At 38.0% G+C, this 20,267-nt stretch overlaps 1 protein-coding gene across 4 annotated transcripts in view; it reads right to left on the bottom strand.

Moving 5' to 3' along the window:
- Positions 1–18,507: 18,507 nt before the first annotated feature.
- The window catches only part of LOC309864339 (glycine N-acyltransferase-like protein 3), a 24,721-nt gene continuing 22,961 nt past the window's right edge, over positions 18,508–20,267 (bottom strand). For all 4 annotated transcript variants that reach the window (XM_082729743.1, XM_082729741.1, XM_082729740.1 and 1 more), the window contains one exon: positions 18,508–20,108. In XM_082729743.1, coding sequence (XP_082585869.1) covers positions 19,694–20,108 — 415 coding nt within the window. In that variant the 3' untranslated portion in view covers positions 18,508–19,693. The remainder of the gene's footprint in view (positions 20,109–20,267) is intronic.

The raw sequence follows: 20,267 nt of genomic DNA, 5'->3' as shown, positions 1-20,267 counted from the left end.
GGCAGGTGCTCTTTGACCCGCGCCATTGTTTCAGAGCCTAAGCCCAGTCCACTGCTTTTGGACCTGCACCCCATTCTCAGTGCCTGAGACAGCCGCCCCTGAAAGAGGTGCGCTCAAGCTGGGCACTCTTAGACCCAGCAAGACCAGGCACTCCCAGCCTGGGCCAGCGGGAAAATCTCAGTGTGCGATCACTGCTTGGAAACTCTCTCATAGTTGGGAGCTTCCTGACAGCCGCCACTGCCTCGGCTTTGGGTACAAGCAGAAGATCCTGCGTCCCCAGGGTCTGCAACTTGGAACCTGCCTTGCCAGAGGCCAAGGGGGAACTTATTTAGGCTCTGCACCCAGACTGAGGCTTCTCTCTGAGAGGGAGATCAGGGTGCAGTTTGTTTTCCTCTAAAACTACAAAAACCATCAAAAACAGTCAAGGTGAGAGAAAAAAAAAGTGAAGAAACATAAAACCACCAGAGAACAAAAGCCTGAAAAAAAAAAAAAACAGTTTCCTCAGAGCCCACCCTCTTAAGGGGGGCGGGAGGAAAATTTTTATTTTTCACTCATTCCTACTATTCTGGTTCATTTTCTTTTACACATAGGTAATTTTTTTAACCTATTTACCATCACAGCGAGCTGTACAGTACATCAAATTCTATAATACCCTTCTAACCTGAACTTTTGGATACATACGCCTATGTTTTTCTTTTGCATTTTTATTTTTTGAATTCCTCTTTTTTAATTTTAGTTTAGATTAGTCTAATTTATTCCTTTTTTTTAAATCCTCTAATATTCATATAGAGTTAAGCTTTTTTGGGATTGCGGGTTCCATCCTTAGTAACAGGTGTTTGTTTTACTAGAAAACGCTCATTGTTTTCATATCTACTTTAGAAAAGTGACTGCTATGGTGGAAATTTCTACCCCTATATGAAAGACCAAGTAGTGGGGGGAGATATTTGGGAAAGAGAGGACCTTTTTATGGTTGCCAAGTCATATGTATGTAGGTACATACATACATACATACATACGTACATACATACAAAAGTATTGAAGGGGTGACAGAATCTAGGTCAGAACTGGCTGACCTTGGGCTGCTTATTGCTAAATGACAAAATTTTTAAGTGTTTTAGATTAGCATTGCTCTAAGCATTCTATATATTTAAATTCATTTATTGTTCACAACAAACTAAGCAAGTCGTACTATTACTATAATCTCCTTGAGAACTTTGAGGAACAGGGAGGCTAATTATTTGTCCAAGGTCAAGCACCAATAAACAATGGAGCCAGGATTCTAGCATGCTTGAATGCTTCCTCCTGTTTCCAGTCAGTCCCACTTTAACCCTATGACTTCATGTTCTTTTCTGTTCCTTTACTCAACCAGTAATTACTGAATGTGTGATAAATGTCAACAAATATTCTAGATGTTGGAGACTTCTGGGATTATGGGACAAATATGGGACAAAAACTCTTGAAGTTTTCATTCTTCAAACTCTTGTCCAAAAGTAGGATATAATACCTTAACTTTAGTATACACAAATATCCGCTGAGGATGAATGCCTTACTCTGCTCTGAAAGAACCTGTTCTTGTAGAGCGGGGGTAGCAATCAGTATGGATTTTGAGCAAGCCTCCCAGTTATTCTGAGGCTAGTTCTCCATGAACAGCATTTGGAGAAACATCACCAAAAATCTACATAGATAAACTCTAAGCATTTTTTTTTTTTTTTTTTTTTTTGCTGCTTTCAAGTGGCAATAACACCGCATTTTCCTTCCTTGCAGAAATATTGATAGAATTTCAATGGAGGTATATTTATTTTGAGGGAAATGTAATGTAAACCACAAAATTTATTACTTTTTTTTTTTTTTTTGGCCTTTGGAGATTGGGTGAGGGATTAGAGTAGGGATGTGAAATGGGGAAAATCTATTTGCTGAGAAATGAAACATTTACCCATCATGTGGCACCTGAATTTCTAGCTGTCGAGAATTTTTTAATGATGCATAAAAGAATTTTCACAGGAAATGCAGAATAAGTTAATCCTCAAAGAGATAAAGTCTAAAAAGGAAATAAAACAGAAAAACAGGCAGTGTGCCTCTAGGATGGTGGTGTCTTCTCTGCTTTAATATCTTAAAGTGCCTAAAAGGCTAAAGTGAACCTTTTTACCCTGTTTACTTTCTCTCTAAATTGCCTCCAACACTCGCAAATTCCAGCCACTGGCAGGTAGTAAAACAATTTCTATACCTGGGATCTAAAAAGTGATGAATGACTCTATACCCTAGTAAGATCAAAAGAAGCTTGTTATTAATAGCCCAATCTCCCAGGGACCAGCCCCTCTCATGTTGCTTATTAGATTCATAAGTAATTTTTAATCCTAATAATATGTATCACTCTTCATTATTCTAGTATCTTGGCCTTTAGAAGGTATACCCTCCACTGGCAGGCCTAACCCCTAATGTGTCTGTCATAGGGTCTTTTGGAAGTAATGAGGGTTAAATGAAGTCATAAGAGTGTGGTCTGATAGGACTCCAGCCTCCTAAGAACAGAGTTCTATTCCTCCTCCCCACATCCCCTGTGAGGACACAGCAAGACAGTGGCCATCTGCAAGTCATGAAGGGAACTCTGGCCAGAACCTGACCATGCTGGCACCCCAATATTGGACTTTTGACCTCCAGAACTGTGGGAAAATAAATATCTGTCATTGAGCCACTCAGTCCATGGCATTTGGTTATAGAAACCTAAACTGACTAGTGTACCAACTTGAAATGATTTAAGGAAAATAGGTTTTATCATAAGGATATTGTTAAGAAGAAGAGCTCATAGAAAAGCGACAGGAAGGTAGACCGTGGAGGGAGAGGCCAGCTCCTGGCAAGTGGCAGAATAATGAAACACTAAATCAGGATTTTTAAAAGTCTGCTCCACTGAGGGACATCGCTCCAGAGACTAAACCGGGGTGAAGTGCAGGCAGGGATAGGGTGGCCTAAGCTCCTAATGGGTCACAGAAGCATCGGGGATGTCTGAATGTCGCAAGCTCGTAGGTATTACAGCGGGGAAGCAGGCTGCAGAGACAGCTGAGGACTGAGTTCCCAGCTCCAGGTTACATTGAACCGGGCACAGGCTGGGTGAGCTCAGAGTGTGGCCAGAGGCCAGGGAGACGGGAGTGATTGAGCACTTTTCTCTGAGGACTCACTGAGGAGTGGGGCCCTGAGCTCTCACCTCCTCCAGGCCGGAGATTGGGAGGCCGCCATTTTCATTCCTGTCCTCTGGAACTCTACAGAGAACTTTTAGGGAACAAAAGCTCCCGAAAGCAAACCTGAGCAGATTACTTAGCCTGGCCCCTGGGAAGGGCCGTAAAATTCCCCCTCGGGCAAAGACACTTGAGAATCACTACAACAGGCCCCTCCCCCATAAGATCAACAAGAAATCTAGCCGAGACCAAGTTCACTTACCAAGGAGAAGAGTGGAATTCCAGAGGAGGAGAAAGCAAAGCACGGAACTCATGGCTTTCTCCCCATGATTCTTTCGTCTTGCAGTTAATTTAATATTTTTTTATTTTATTCTTTTTTCTGCTAAATTTTTTTTACTCTTTCATTTTTAAACATTCTTTAACTAGTTTATCTTATCAATACCTTTCACAAAAATATAATAATAATCTATTTTGAAACTTCATCATTATAGTCATATTTTATCCCTCAGTGTATCTAACTTTATTTTTTGTATACACAGAGGGTTTTTTTCTTCTAAAAAATTTGGGGTACAACTTCTTCTACCCCAAGGTATAGATCAAAATATATACCCTAAGGTATAGATTAAAATATACCTTAAATCTAGCTCTGGGCTTGTTCTAGTCTCCAGCCTGAGCAAAATCTCTCCACTTTCTATTTCTTTATTCTCCCAACCAACTTACTTTATCAACTTCTTTCTTAGAAATCAAAAAAAATTTTTTTTTTCATCTTTATAGGCATATTCCATCCCTTCATTGTGTTTACCCTTATATATGTTTGTCATTCTTTAAAATTTTGTGAGGTAGTTCTTTCTAAGAGACCAAAATACTCCCAAAATTGAGTGGGTGACCCTGTTCTCCTCACCAGTCAAATATATATATTGATATTTTTTTCTTTATTTGTTTTCTTTTTTAATTTTTTTTTCTGAACTTCTTTTTATCCCCTTTCTCCCCCCCACCACTTGGGGTCTCTTCTGATTTGGTTAAAGTGCATTTTCCTGGGCTCTTTGCCACTCTTATAGTATTTTTTTTGCTCCTTCATGTATTCTTATCTGGACAAAATGACAAGGTGGAAAAACTCACCACAAAAAAGAGATCAAGAGGAAGTACCAGAGGCTAGGGACCTAATCAATACAGACATTGATAATATGTTAGATCTAGAGTTCAGAATGAAGATTCTCAAGGTTCTAGCCGGGCTCAAAAAAGGCATGGAAGATATTAGAGAAACCTCTCTGGATATATAAAAGCCCTCTATGGAGAAACAAAAGAACTAAAATCTAACCAAGTTGAAATAAAAAAAAAGCTATTAATGAGGAGCAATAAAAAATGGAGGCTCTTACTGCTAGGATTAACGAGGCAGAAGAAAGAATTAGTGATATAGAAGACCAAATGACAGAGAACAAAGAAGCTGAGCAAAAGAGAGACAAACAGCTAGTGGACCACCAGGGGAGAATTCGAGAGATAAGTGACACCATAAGCTGAAACAACATTAGAATAATTGGGATTCCAGAGAAAGAAGAAAGAGAGAGGGGAGCAGAAGGTATATTGGAGAGAACTATTGTAGAGAATTTCCCTAATATGGCAAAGGGAACAAACATCAAAATCTAGGAGGTGCAAAGAACACCCCCTCAAAATCAACAAGAATAGGTTCACACCCTGTCACCTAATAGTAAAATTTACAAGTCTTAGCGACAAAAAGAAAATGCTGAAAGCAGCCAGGGAAGAGAAGTGTGTAACATACAATGGTAAAAATATTAGATTGGCAGCAGGTTTATCCACAGAGACCTGGCAGGCCAAAAAGAACTGGCATGATATATTCAGAGCACTAAATGAGAAAAACATGGAGCCAAGAATACTACATCCAGCTAGGCTATCATTGAAAATATAAAGAGAGATAAAAAGCTTTCAGGACAAACAAAAACTGAAAGAATTTGCAAGCACCAAACCAGCTCTACAGGAAATATTGAAAAGTATCCACTAAGCAGAGAGAGAGCCTAAAAGTAGTAGATCAGAAAGGAACAGAGACAATATACAGTAACAGTCACCTTACTGGCAATACAATGGCACTAAATTCATATGTCTCAATAGTTACCCTGAATGTAAATGGGCTAAATGCCCCAATCAAAAGACACAGGGTATCAGAATGGATTAAAAAAAAAAAAAAAAACCAATCAATATGCTATCTACAAGAAAGTCATTTTGGACCCAAAGACACCTCCAGATTTAAAGTAAGGGAGTGGAAAACAATTCACCATGCTAATGAATATCAAAAGAAAGCTGAGGTGACAATCCTTATATCAGATCAATTAGATTTTAAGCCAAAGACTATAATAAGAGATGAGGAAGGACACTCTATCATACTCAAGGGTCTGACAAACAAGAAGATCTAATAATTTTAAATATCTATGACCCTAACATGGAAGCAGCCAACTATATAAACCAACTAATAACAAAATCAAAGAAACACATCGACAATAATACAATAATAGTAGGGGACTTTAACACCACCCCTCACTGAAACACACAGATCATCCAAGCAAAAGATCAACAAGGAACTAAAGGCCTTAAATGATGCACTGGACTAGATTGACATCACAGATATATTCAGAACATTCTATTTCAAAGCAACAGAGTACACATTCTTCTCTAATGCACATGGAACATTCTCCAGAATAGTTCACACCCTGGGTCATAAATCAGATCTCAACTGGTATCAAAAGATTGGGATCTTTTCCTGCACGTTTTCAGAGCACAATGCTCTGAAGCTAGAACTCAATCACAAGAGGAAATTTCGAAAGAACCCAAATACATAGAGACTAAACAGCATCCTTCTAAAGAATGAATGCATCAACCAGGAAATTAAAGAATTGAAAAAATTCATGGAAACAAATGATAATGAAACCACAACGTTTCAAAATCTGTGGGACACAGCAAAGACAGTCCTGAGAGGAAAATATATAGTGATACAAACCTTTCTTAAGAAACAAGAAAGGTCTCAAATACACAATCCTTATCAAAACACCATCGATTTTATGCAAAGAAATGGAACAAATAATTCTAAAATTTATATGGAACCAGAAAAGACCTCCAATAGCCAAAAGAATACTGAAAAAGAAAGCCAAAGTTAGTGGCATCACAATTCCGAACTTCAAGCTCTATTACAAAGCTGTCATCATCAAGACAGTTTGGTACTGGCACAAAAACGGACACATGGATCAATGGAATAGAATAGAGAGCCCACAAGTAGACCCTCAACTCTATGGTCAACTAAACTAATCTGTGACAAAGCAGGAAAGAATACCCAATGGAAAAAAGGCAGCCTCTTCAATTAATGGTGTTGGGAAAATTGGACAGCCACATGCAGAAAAAAGAAATTGGACCATTTCCTTACACCACACACGAAAATAGAATCAAAATGGATGAAGGACCTCAATGTGAGAAAGGAATCCATCAAAATCCTTGAGGAGAACCCAAGCAGCAACCTCTTCAACCTCAGCCGCAGCAACATCTTCCTAGGAACATCGCCAAAGGCAAGGGAAGCAAGGGCAAAAATGAACTATTGGGATTTCATCAAGATCAAAAGCTTCTGCACAGCAAAGGAAACAGTTAACAAAATCAAAAGACAACTGGCAGAATGGGGAAGATTTTTGCAAATGACATATCAGATAAAGGACAAGTGTCCAAAATCTATAAAGAGCTTAGCAAACTCAACACCCAAAAAAAACAAATAATCCAATCAAGAAAGGGGCAGAGGACATGAACAGACATTTCTGCAAAGAAGACATCCAGATGGCCAACAGATACATGAAAAAATGCTCCATATCACTCGGCATCAAGGAAATACAAATCAATACCACAATGAGAAACCACCTCATACCAGTCAGAATGGCTAAAATTAACAAGTCAGGAAATGACAGGTGCTGGCAAGGATGTAGAGAAAGGAGAACCCTCCTACACTGTTGGTGGGAATGCAAGCTCCTGCAACCACTCTAGAAAACAGCATGGAGGTTCCTCAAAAAGTTGAAAATAGAGCTACTCTATCACCCAGCAATTGCACTACTGGGTATTTACCCTACAGATACAAACGTAGTCATCTGAAGCGTACACCCGAATGTTTATACCAGAAATGTTCACAATAGCCAAACTATGGAAAAAACCTAGATGTCCATCACCAGATGAATGGATAAAGCAGAAGTGGTATACACACACACACACACACACATATATATATATATATATATATATATATATATATATTGCAGCCATCAAAAGAAATGAAATCTTGCCATTTGAGATGACGTGGATGGAGGGTAGAGGGTATTATTCTTAGCGAAATAAGTCAACCGGAGAAAGACAAATATCATATGATCTCCCTGCTATGAGGAAGTTGAGAGGCAACATGTGGGGTTTGAGAGGTAGGAAAAGAATAAATGAAACAAGATGGGATGGGGAGACAAAACACAAACGATTCTTAATCTCACAAAATAAATTGAGGGTTGCTGGGGGGAAGGGAATCGGGAGAGGGTGGTGGAGTTATGGACATTGGGAAGGGAATGTGCTATGGTGTATAAACCTGGCAATTCACAGACCTATACCCCTGGGGATAAAAATACATTATATGCTTATAAAAAATTTTTTTAATTTAAAAAAAAAACTGAAAAAAGAAGAAGAAGAAGAAGAAGAAGAAGAAGAAGAAGAAGAAGAAGAAGAAGGAGAAGAAGAAGGGGAAGAAGAAGAAGAAGAAGCGCTCACAGATCTGCTGGAAAAGAAGAAGGACCAACTTTAAAATGAGTAGCTATCCAAGCTGTTGCAGAAGGGTAGGAAGTTGGCATTGTAAGGACCTATCCATTGCTGGATTGAATGAACACCTCTCTCACATGTCCTTGGGGCATTTACTCAGGAGTCAAATTCTCATTCAGAAGTACCCAACTGGCTGAGTTTATGCAATTTACTTACCCCTTGACAATATAGGACAGTAAAAGGAAAGATAGAGTCAAAGGATTCTTTGGGGCCACCTCAGCTTCTACAGTGGAAAAAGCAAACAACTGGTCTGACTACCTAACAAATCTGTACAGTAGGTAGAGCTAACACTCTAATAAACAAGTCAGGGTATTGTTAAGAGGAGGTTAAAAAAAATCATATAAATGTCTCCCACACTATTATAAGCAGAATTTGGACATGAGAATGAAAATGGGGCATTCTGGATGAGGCAACATTATGATCAATGGCACAATGATATATATGGAGGTGTATGTAGATAACAGTTTTATTCTTGACATTTCTCTTCTCACAAATCTAAAACACCGATTTATTCCCATGGTGTCAACTGCAAACCTGTGCACTAATGATTCACAAATTTATCCCTTTTACAGACCATGACACTTCTGTACTTGTGGTATTATTTGTATTGTATTATTGTCTTAAATTATTTAATTCATTTTCCTGAAAGAGGACCATATTTCCCTGCTTGTTTTCTATAAGACTCACAATGCTCCCTCTATGGGAGTATACTTCTCTACCCCACTGATGCTGACATTGGCCATGTGAGTTGCTTCAGCTTATAGGATATAAACTGGTGTGTCATCAGATGCATCTGATAAAAACTTGAAGAATCCTTGCAAGGTTGACTCTGGGTAATGCTGCTATCTCAGCTGTGATCAGAGAATGAAGATAAGAAATGAAACAGCTGCAGTTGATACATATTCTAAGAAAGACAGATTTTTGTTATTTAAAAAAAGAACAGAGTTGGGGCCTGTTTCTTACCACAGTCTAATCTAATGAAGTATGTTTCTCTTCAGTTTTCTATTCGACACACCTTCTGAATGTTCCATGGTTCCCAATTACCTAAAATTGAATTCCTCACTTAGTCTCTTAAATCTGCCCTCTTGCTCTCTGTTCTTTATTTCAAAGATTATTAAGACTAGTGATTCTATTACCTACATTTTCCTTCAGAAGGTACCCCAACTCCGCATATATAATATTTAACCAAATGTTGAAGGTGACACTTTTTTTTCTTTCTGTCTCTTCCTCTCCAATTCCTACAAAAATAGACTCTTAGGAATGGCATAAATACTCTTCATCATCTACTTAGCCTATCACTGTATATAGCTAAGTGAAAAAATAAAGAAGGAACAATCATACTGCTCAAATGAACACAAGGCATAGGTTTGAAAATAATGTGAGGTCATTCTATATAATAAATTCCAGCTTGGATCTTGAAAACTATCAGCCTTTCAAAGAGACTTCAACCATATGAAGCTAGAGTATTTCATGATCTAGAGAACTTAGACTGTACAAAGACCATACTGGACTGAGTCAGCAGACTTTGGCAGGTCATGTTCATTTGGGTGAGTCTCCCAGTGTTTCCAACCCTATGTTCTCATCTGAAGGTATAAGTAATGTCTGTCCCACTTGCTTCCCAAGGTTGCTTTGGACATCAAATGAAAGGATTTTTCTGGTAACATTTTGAAAACTATGAAGCCTGAAAAATACATTTTAAAAATTTTAATTCCAATAGAGTTAATATAGAGTGTATTACTTCCCAGTATACAATATAGTGACTTGACAATTCTATACATTCATCGTGTCCATCAAGATAAATATACTCTTTAATCCCCCTCAACATTTCACCCATTCCTGACCCACCTCCTTTCTGGAAACCATCATTTTGTTCTCTATAATTAAGAGTCTGTTTCTTAGTTTATGTCTTTTTTCTTTGTTCTTTTGTTTGGTTTCTTAAATTCTACATATGAGTGAAATCATGCAGTATTTGTTTTTCTCTGATTTATTTCACTTAGCATTATACTCTCTAGCTCTATCCATGTTGTTGCAAATGGCAAGATCCCATTCTTTTTTGTGGCTGAGTAGTATTCCATCATCTATACATACCACATCTTCATCCATTCATCTGTGCATGGACACTTGGGCTGCTTCCATCATTTGGCTATTGTAAATAATGCTGTGATAAACATAGGGGGTACATATATCTTTTCCAATTAGTGTTTTTATATTCTTTGGGTAAATACCCAGTAATAGAATTACTGAATCATATGGTATTTTTATTTTTCATTTTTTGAGGAACCTCCAAACTGTCTTTCACTGTGGCTGGACCAATTTTCATTCCAACCAGTGGTGCACAAGTGTTCTTTTTTTAATTTTTTTTAAAGATTTTATTTATTTATTTGACAGAGAGAAATCACAAGTAGATGGAGAGGCAGGCAGAGAGAGAGAGAGAGAGAAGCAGGCTCACTGCAAGCAGAGAGCCCGATGCGGGACTCGATCCCAGGACCCTGAGATCATGACCTGAGCCGAAGGCAGCGGCTTAACCCACTGAGCCACCCAGGAGCTATTCTGACAGGCGTGAGGTGGTATATCATTGTGGCTTTGAGTTGCATTTCCCTGATGATTAGTGACCTTGAAAATCTTTTCCTGTGTCTGTTGGAAACCAGGATGTCTTCTTTGGAGAAATGGCTGCTCATGTCTTCTGCCCATTTTTGATTATTATTTGTTGTTTTTTTTTTTTTGACATTAAGTTGTATAATTTCTTTATATGTTTTGCATACTAACCCTTTTATCAATTAAGTCATTTGCAAATATCTTCAACCACTCAACACGTTGTCCTTGAGTTTTGTTGATTGTTGCCTTCACTGTGCAAAAGCTTTTTATTCTGATGTAATCCCAATAGTTTATTTTTACTTTTGTCTCCCTTACCTTGGGATACATATTTAGAAAAATGTTAATATGGCCAATGTCAGAAAAATTACTGCCTGTGCTCTCTTCTAGGATTTGTATGGTTTCAGTTACCAGATTTCAGTCTGGAAAGTATTTTTAAAGTTCATTTTTGTTTCTTAGAACTAGGAGTCTAAAGCAAAGTTTTTAATGAGGTTCTCAGGGAAAGATGGAAAAGTCAAAGTCTAGAGCTAGGGAATGAGAACCAGACTCATCATCCTGGACTAGAGGAACAAATGTTGGTAGTTATGAATGAGAAGTGGGCAGAGTGGGGAAGAGGAAGAGTGAGAGTGTGGCAATTCTGTGAGTATCAGGCAGCTTAGTCCAGAGGTCTGAGATAAAATGTAAACTGAGGCAAATGTTTAAAAATGAGATCTTTACGTTTTGAGTGTTCAATATTTGGTTTCCTGGAAGAAGAAAAAGAGCCTTATGTTTACTTAATATGGAACCCAGAGACTAACTTTTAAATATATATGTATATATATTTAATATATATGCATATTTAATATATTCTTTTTTCTCCAGAGAGTGGTGGTGACCCCTAAATGATGTTGGCCAGGTACTTTGAAATTTGGAGTTAAAAGATGAAGCATACCAGGCTTGTCAGTTAACTGCAAGGGCTGATTCATGTAGCTCTGAGCTCTGGCTGCTTACAAGCGATTTTGATATTGCAATTCCATGTCAGCTGCCTGCATCACCCACGGTTTTCAAGTATATTCATCGTCATTCTCTCCTGTCAAAGATCAAGATAGAACACTGAGCCCTCTCATTGAGTATGACTAAGTAACTTATTAAACAGGAAATTGAATCATTTGTGATTGAGTCAGCATTTAATGATGATAATGAAGAACCCATGTTCTTTGCTGTATAACCATCTTGAGCATAAACAAAAGTTGACCTGTTCAACACCAACCTGTAGTGTTTTCTAGAGATAATTTAATCTTGGAATCAAGGTGGGTGAATAATTTATGAATTATTTCAAATAAAATAATCACTTGGGCTAGTAAATTAAAGGTCTTGATTAAGCTATAATAAAAACTTTTCAGGGGGCAGGGCAATTTTTCTTTTCATTATATTAATTAATTAATGTACATGTGATTTTGCCATACCCGTGGTAAGGGTATGACAGCTATGGTGAAATCCTCAATATTTTGCATCCAGAAAGAATTCATTTCCCAAATATCTAGCTGTTATAATGTGCTACATTATATCAACAAAGCAATGAGTGGGTAGAAAATACCAGATCTTGCTTAGCAAGTCTGCAAACAAGTTGATCTGGAATGTTCAATGAACTCAAAGTAACTGTTAGTAATAATCTCTCTTTTTCTGTTACACATACTTTATAATTCACTTCTCAAGGGCAAGGCTTTGGTAAAGTGGTAAAGTAGGTTGAGTTGGTCATTAATACACCCACCACCTAGTTCTACTCTGCCCTTTTCCTCAGCTCTTATACTAAGAACAGTCTTACATTCTTAGTTTCAATAATGAATATTCATTAAGGGCATGGAATTTAGCCCTCCAGTTTTTTAAACTTTAAGTTTACTTATTTGTTTATTTTAAGGATTTGTTTATTTTAGTGAGTGTGCAGGATGGAAGGACACAGCAGGAGAGGGAGAGAGAGCTGCAAGCAGATTCCACAATGAACATGGAGTCTGATGCAGGGCTGGATTGCAGGACCCTCTTTCAGTTTAATACTCCTGATAGCTATCCTTTCCTCTGACCATGCTTTGTGTCTCTTCTACCTGTTCTCTGCACTTTCTCCCCCCTTTTTTTTTTTGTTTTTTGTTTGTTTGTTTGTTTGTTTGTTTGTTTTTGCTTTTTACCTTCCTTACTTTCTAATGTGTTGCAGAGGAGTGTGAGTGGTGGAGTTACCTCCTTGGACGCTGCCATGTATTAGTTGTGGGACTTCGGCAACATATCCTTCCTTTGCCTTCCTTTACTCCCCTGAAAAGTGGGGTAAGAATAGCACCAAGCCCCTGGGATTGTTGTTGGGATTGGAACAGTGCTTACCACACAGTAAATTCCATTTCCCCTAGAATTAATGCCAGTAGGGATTTTCCTTTATTTTGTTCATTGCAATGTAACTATTACTGCCCTATCCCCAATACCAGGATGGTGCCTGACACCACTGATGAATTAACTAGTTTTCTATTTCTATCATATTTATTTATTTATTTACTTTTGAAGCCTTTGAAGCTCTGCTTTCTCTTCCTTTCCTCCTTGAGGACTCTGTTTCTACTTCCACATTCTTTGCCTTTCAGCTTCCCATCATGGACTGCTCACCTAAAACATCACCTATGTCTGGGTTTAATGCTTTTGAGTAGAGTAAAACATTCAAATTCAATATTTCTTAATAATTACTCATCTTGGATTTACCAACGAGAAGGTAAACAAGAAGTCCTTAGTCAAGAAAAAATGAGAATAACATAACATCTTCAATGTAATATTTTACATTAAAATATTATATATAACCAATAAAATCTTTTAAAAAGGTAAAATATTGTATTTAAATTTGTGGTGACTTTTGTTTGTCACTCGTAAGGTTTGAACAGCCTGCAAATCTCCCACATTTTACCAGTACTTTTGATTCTACCATAAAAAACTAAAAGAATATAATAAACAGCTGCTGTACCCTCATCTTGATTCACTAATATTTTATCATATTTGATCTCTCTTTCTCTGAGCTAGATATTTTTTACATCCCAAATTCATACATTATTTAAAAAGCAAAAGTATGTAAGTGGGATATATTCAGAGAAGTGTTATCCTCACTTCTATCTCCATTACTTAGAGGTTACTTAAAAAAAAAATTAGTTGCTGGTTTCATTTTCCTGTGTTTCTGTTTGCAAAACAAGCAGAGGTCTGTGTTGATATATACTACTCTCATTCTTTCCTCCTTGTGTGGTATGAATTGTGAATAGTTTCTCCTCATTTGTGTTTGATTATTTATCAATTATATTATTATTATTATTATGTTAATACAATAATAATTATTGTTATTATTGATTATTACTTCTGAATCTGGAGTTTCTGAATTTCAGAAGATTTTCCTCCCCTCCAGGTCATAAGGAAACTAAACCATATTTTCTTCTAGTATTTGTATCACTTTTCTTTTAAAAAGTCTACTTATTTATTAATGTATTTATTTCAGATCAGTTTGAAATTTATTCTGGTCTAAGGTGTGAAGTATGAATCCAATTTTATTTTACATCTTTTCAAATTGTTATCCAGTTGTCCCTTTAAACAAATGGCCATTTATTTAAAATTCCATCTTTATCTTAGTGATTTGAAATGCCATTTTTGATCTAGTTTTAAACTTTCCTAAATACTTGTGCTTATTTCTGGAACTTTAAATTAGTTTTCTGTCCTGTTGTTCTACATAATTATATACTATTACTATTGTATAAATTATATAATTATTTTGTATGTTTTAATATTGATGGGGTTAATCTCCCCTTTTAGTCTTTTTTTTTTTTTTTCAGGATTTGTACTGCTATTCTTATGTATTTATTTTCCACATAAGCCCTGGAATAAACTTGTCTCTCCCAGGGAACCTGGTGAGAGGACAGAGCAAAATGCAAAAAAAAAAAAAAAAAAAAAAAATTTAAGATTATATTTATTTGACATAAAGAGAGCACAAGCAAGGGGAGCAGCAGGCAGAGGGAGAAAGATAAGCAGTCTCCTCACTGAACAGGAGCCCAAAGTGGGGCTCAATTCCAAGACCCTGGGATCATGATCCCAGGATACATGGGGTCATGATACTGGGGTCATGAAGGCAGATGGTCATTAAAGTGAGCCACCCAGGTGCCCCTGCAGCAAAAATTCCAATGAAACAACTGGCAAGAATTCAAGGGCTTGCTATTTGGGAAATCATTGAGGACTAAACTCTGACATCTAGTGTTTGCTAAAATCACTGCATGGTGCTAACCCAACTTCTAGTAGGATCACGGCTTCTTAACAGTGTTTAAAACCTAGAGTATATTTTGCCTTGGAAAAATGTCAGTCTGTTAGCAAAAGAGAAAGCTGAACATGAGTCAGTAAAAGGAATACACAGATGTTAGCTATTCTCTTTTTGTGATTTTCCCCACACACACAAGGGCGGGAATAAGAAGTGAAAAAAAAAATCCATTTAAGAGAAAAAGAAAAAGTTTATTTGAGAAGTAAATGAAATTGCAACAAGTCTGATGACATATATGATTCCAGCCCCCCGAGGGAGGAGGAGGTGAAAAAAAGAGGAGGGTCTGAGAGCTATCACTTTCCATCTTTTCTCTCCTTCTTCGGGTATAGTAGGGTCACGGTGAGATAATAAAGCAAGGGAGTATCAGCAACTGGGTTTTATAGTTGGAGCTAAGGTTTCTATGAGAGATAGAGAAACATGGGCTATTATAAACTTGGGACAAGGGAACAATGCTGTTAATTCTAGCAGACTGAAATAGCAAACCCTTTCATCTGTATTTAACATTTCTACTATTTTCATTGTCCCCACTGACATAATTTTAATGCAAACATGCCAGCCTGGAAGAAAGGAATCATCTTTGTAGTTGGTGCTATGCTGGTCCATCTTACATTCAGTTTTATTTCTTTTCCCTGTTTACTGAGGATAGAGGCAATGGATACAGCACTTTAAGTTTTGTCACAGACAACTTAAGGAAATTCAATTCCTAGTTACTTCATGTTCTTGCTCAAAACTCAAATCACCCAACAAAAATCAGTGATTAAAAATGCAAAATGAATAGTATCAACACTTGTAATATTAAATTAAATTCTGTTTTAGAGATGTGTAAATATCCTCTCCAAATTGCACTGTCTTATCTTGCTCCCCAAATCTGAGCAGGCTGAATACTCAGTTGTCCTTCTACATTTCCCACACTTACGCAGAGTGAATATTCATTCTTGCAGAAACTCACAGACACTTGCAAAACAAGACAAGGGGAGCTGAGTATATTACCCATGCTGACTCCTTTCATCATCCTGCGTAGTCAGGGGCACACCATGAAATCTTTGCTGCCATTAATGGCAGCAAAGACTCCTCTCTTCCCAGTGAAAGCTGCCTTCAAAACTGTTTACCAATATGCTTACTCTCTTCACAGTTGAATTTGAAATAGATGCTACAAATTTCCCTGCAGTTGCTTTGCATTGCTTTGCATTCGGTATGATCACGTGTATCTTTTCCATATCAGCAAGCAGGTTCCTGATATTCTGTAGAGTTTCACTGAATGGTAGCCCTGTATTAAATCAGTGAATTACTTAAATACTTAGTTTATTTTTTAGTTTCTATGAACAATGTGTAATGAAATCTTTTTATAGAAATCTCTGTATATTTGCTAGTGTACCAAGCAGATGTATTTTTATAAAAGTGGAGTTTGGGGGGCTTCTGGGTGGCTCAGTGGGTTAAGCCTCTGCCTTTGGCTCAGGTTGTGATCTCAGGGTCCTGGGATCGAGCCCCACATCAGGCTCTCTGCTCGGTGAGGAGCCTGCTTCCCCTTCTCTCTCTGCCTGCCTCTCTGCCTACTTGGATCTCTGTCTGACAAATAAACAAATAATATATGTATATATATATATTTTTTAAAAAGTGGAGAACTTGGGTCAAGGGAATATGCTTCCCCCTCACCCACCCAGATCCCAGGCTTGTATTCTGTTCATGGATATTTCATATTGCCATGTAATATCCATACAGAAGAGTGCATAAATTATAATCCTATAGCTTGCTGAGCTTTCTCAAAGTAAACATACTTATATAACCTACCCAGGCCAAGAATCAGAATATTACCAGAAACTAGAAACCACTTCCATCCTTTTCTAATTACTATCCCAAAGTGTAAGTGCTTTGTGATTTCTAAGGCTATAGATGAGTTTTCCCTCATTTTGAACTTCATATAAACAGAACTGTACAGCATATATTCTTGTTTCTGGCTTCTTTTCGGTACATGTATTTAAACTATTTGATAGTGCAATGTAAGGTTTTCATGCCTTACATATTCTTGGCCTCCCAGTGTAATTTGACACCACTGACCATCCCTGTTTTGATATTTTTCTCCTTTCTGTTTCATGACATCATCTCCTGGCATTCCTCCTATCTCCGGTCTTCCTATAGTCCTTCCTATACTACTCCTCCCATTCCAGTGCCTTCCCCTTCACTCAACCTTAAATTGTTGATGCCCTTAAGGAAGTTCCAGCCAAATACATGGCTTCTGTTACTATTTATATCCCCATGACTTCTGAATGTAAACCTCTTCCACAGACAGTTTCCCTGAGACTCAGATATTCGACGTGAGCCCATCACATAATAGGTCTCAAAACTAAACATTCCCAAACTGAACAAACAATTCCTTCTTCTCCCAATTGCTCCACACCTGGTGCTGTTTTAGTATCTCTTATCTCAGTGGAAAAATACCACCAGCCACAGGTTTTACACATAGACCCCTGGGAGTTATTGTCAACATCTCTCTCTCGTATCCTTAGCAGGCATGAAATCCTGACAACTTTTCCTCCTTATTACCTCTGGTCATGCTTACTTCATTACTAGCATTCAAATCCAGGCTAAACTTGGATCATCTCTTGCATGGACTATTGCAATTGCCTCTTGACTAAGGCTGAAAGTTGAACAATTATATCCAACATGGTTATCTGGAAGGTAAAAGTAAAAAATAAAGTTCTAGTGAAATTTGATAGGGAAAAAAAAATCACTTCCAAAATATGCAGCCCACTGTGGAGTCGGGGTGGAGGAGGTGACAAATCCAGAAAGCAATGAATTAAAGGGATAATCAGCCCCAAAGAGTTTCCAGTTCCTTCAGAGGCCAGTTGGCATAATGAGCAACAGTACTGGCTTCAGAATCTGACAAAACCTAGTTCTGACCATCACGTGGCCACTTGGAGCCTGCATGAGTTTTGATGAGTCATGACATCTCCCAGCCAGAATTCCCATGATAAGATAATTCCTATTTTTCACAAGGATTAAGTTATATATATCTACTCTTCAGCACGATGATCAGCACATAGTTGAACGTTAGATAAATTAGAGGCATGTTATTATTAAGAATAAAGTAAGGCTATAATATTATTGCCATATACCAGGCAGCAATAATCATGTTGAATCAACACTAAAGATAATGAGCATCCCTGGGGCAGAAATTAGACCATATTTTCCCAAGAGCTTTATAGACTCTGATTACTTGGTGTTCTTCCCTCTGAAACCAAGCATAAGTTTCCAGGTAACCAGTAGTCAGGATGACCTAAGCATATATTCACTCCCAAGGAGTCTTGTTTTTTTATTAAAATGATTCTCTCGGTCAGTGTGTTTACTTCTCTCAGAATAAACACCTAAAGTTGGATCTTCCTTTATCTTTGTAGTTGGGATTTTATGGCCTCTGTTGGGATAAGCAAACAATATTTTCTCTATGTCTAAGTCCACTTTATACAAACTAGACCAATCTGACCATTCAGTCTGTGCCTGCTTTTGTTGTAAATGGAAGGACACAGTTAGCTGGTGATGCATATTTCTTCCTCTGCAATCCTTGAAAGATATATATACACAAAAGAAATTGAAACCCAAATTTTAAAAAAAAGAACTTCAGGATAAAAGGCTGATGATATTTATTTAATTATTTAGGCATTTAATTTCCTTTACAGAAAAGATACATGATTTAGTAACCAAAAAATTAGATTGAAATCAAAATGACAGCATACTGGTTCAATGTCTAACACCAGTTGTATTATCTTTAAAAAGTCATTTATTTTCCCTGAGCCTTCAATTTTTCATATGCAATAAATTAAAGTTTATTATCTTATCAGAATTCTGAGTTTATACATATGCATATATAAAATATGAAAAAATGTATATATGTATTAATGAATCTATGAGAGTACGTTTATGTGTGCATCTGTATACCCACATTCACACCTATAGATGTACCTTAAATTCTTATGAGAAAGCAGATTATAGACAAGGAAGCTGGAAATAGGTGATAGGTAAGGTCCAGTCCTATGCTGACACCATCTGTTTCTAGAATTTAAAATGCCTGTATCTTCTTTCTTCCATCCATGACCACTGAGCAATAGGTACTTTTTAGAAATGCCAATTCTCAGGCCCTACCTCAGACTTACTGAATCAGGGTTGTGGGGAAAGAGGCTCCACAGTCTGTTGCAATCTGCCCTCCAGGTGATTTAGAAGTGCACGAAAATGTGAGAACTACTGCATTGGAACATTCGCAGGGAAGGCGATAGACTCGAGTTGTAAGCAGAAGTGGAAAACCAGTCATTAAAGGGGAAAAAGCAGGGTAATCTACAGAGAAGCTGGATCAGAAGTGGTAGGAAGAGTTTAGAGAGACATCGCAGCAGGCTGGGGGTGTGTTATTTACGGTAGTGGGGAGCTGGTGTGGCTGTGACCACCCAGAGCAGAAACCTAGGCAGCAATAAGGAAGCCGTAGGCACATGCTCCTGTGTTAAGTCACTGTTCTCATGCAGTCATTTCTATAACTGGGCTGAGAACTGCTGGCTTTAGAACCTTTTTCCTGCGGTACATCCCAAAGGAAGATAATCATCCCCCTATCAGCCGTTGCTGTCTCTGGCCCCTGGTTATTTCCTGTAGAACCCTGATGCAGGGAGAAGGCAGGCTTCTCAGGCTAATGCTGCGTGTCTTCTCTGGGCCCTTTTTAATTCTTCTGGTTCCAGTTGGAACATTCCCTTCATTGCCAGATACAGAATGTACGTATGTTTAGGGAAAAGAAGAAAATTCCTGGCGTTCCAATGGGCTAGAGGTAAACTTAGCCAGAGAAAGCTGCAGGGGTGAGAATAAGCCTATGATAGTTACAGGGCAAGAACTCAATGCAGAGATTCTTCAGGAGGCTTATGGATGCTGTGTTGTCATCTAGGACGTTGCCCTGACAGGGGAATCCCCGGTTTTGCAACTTCCTGGCCAGTGTAAGCAACACCAGCTGACTGTACCCTTTCCTGCGATGCTCTGGCAGGGTATAGCCATGGCACACGGTGGAAAACTGGTCTGTAAGAGACCAAGAGACCGGCTTTCCCTTGTCATCCCGGACACATACATTGGGGAAGCAAGAGATGAGTTTCGTGATATACCGGAGACACTGTTCATTGCCGCCCCTAGACCAAGTCCGGTTGAGTAGATCAGCATCAGCAACATTCAGGTAAGTTAGTCGTGTGGCAGAGCCCTTTCTAGAAGGAAACAACATGAGAAGAAATGTGAACGTGGGGTCCTAGGACTACAGCCAGCTACTTTTCTTCTTGTACTGATTCAAACTAAGAAACAATTCCAGAGGTGTATTTAGCCAATACCAAAATATTTTCAATGAATTGGAATCTATCCATCTCTTC

This window comes from Mustela nivalis (genome assembly GCF_964662115.1).
Source record: "Mustela nivalis genome assembly, chromosome: 5".
Taxonomy (NCBI): Eukaryota; Metazoa; Chordata; class Mammalia; order Carnivora; family Mustelidae; genus Mustela; species Mustela nivalis.
Note: the sequence above shows the minus strand (reverse complement) of the source record. Positions and strands in the feature narration are given on the sequence as shown.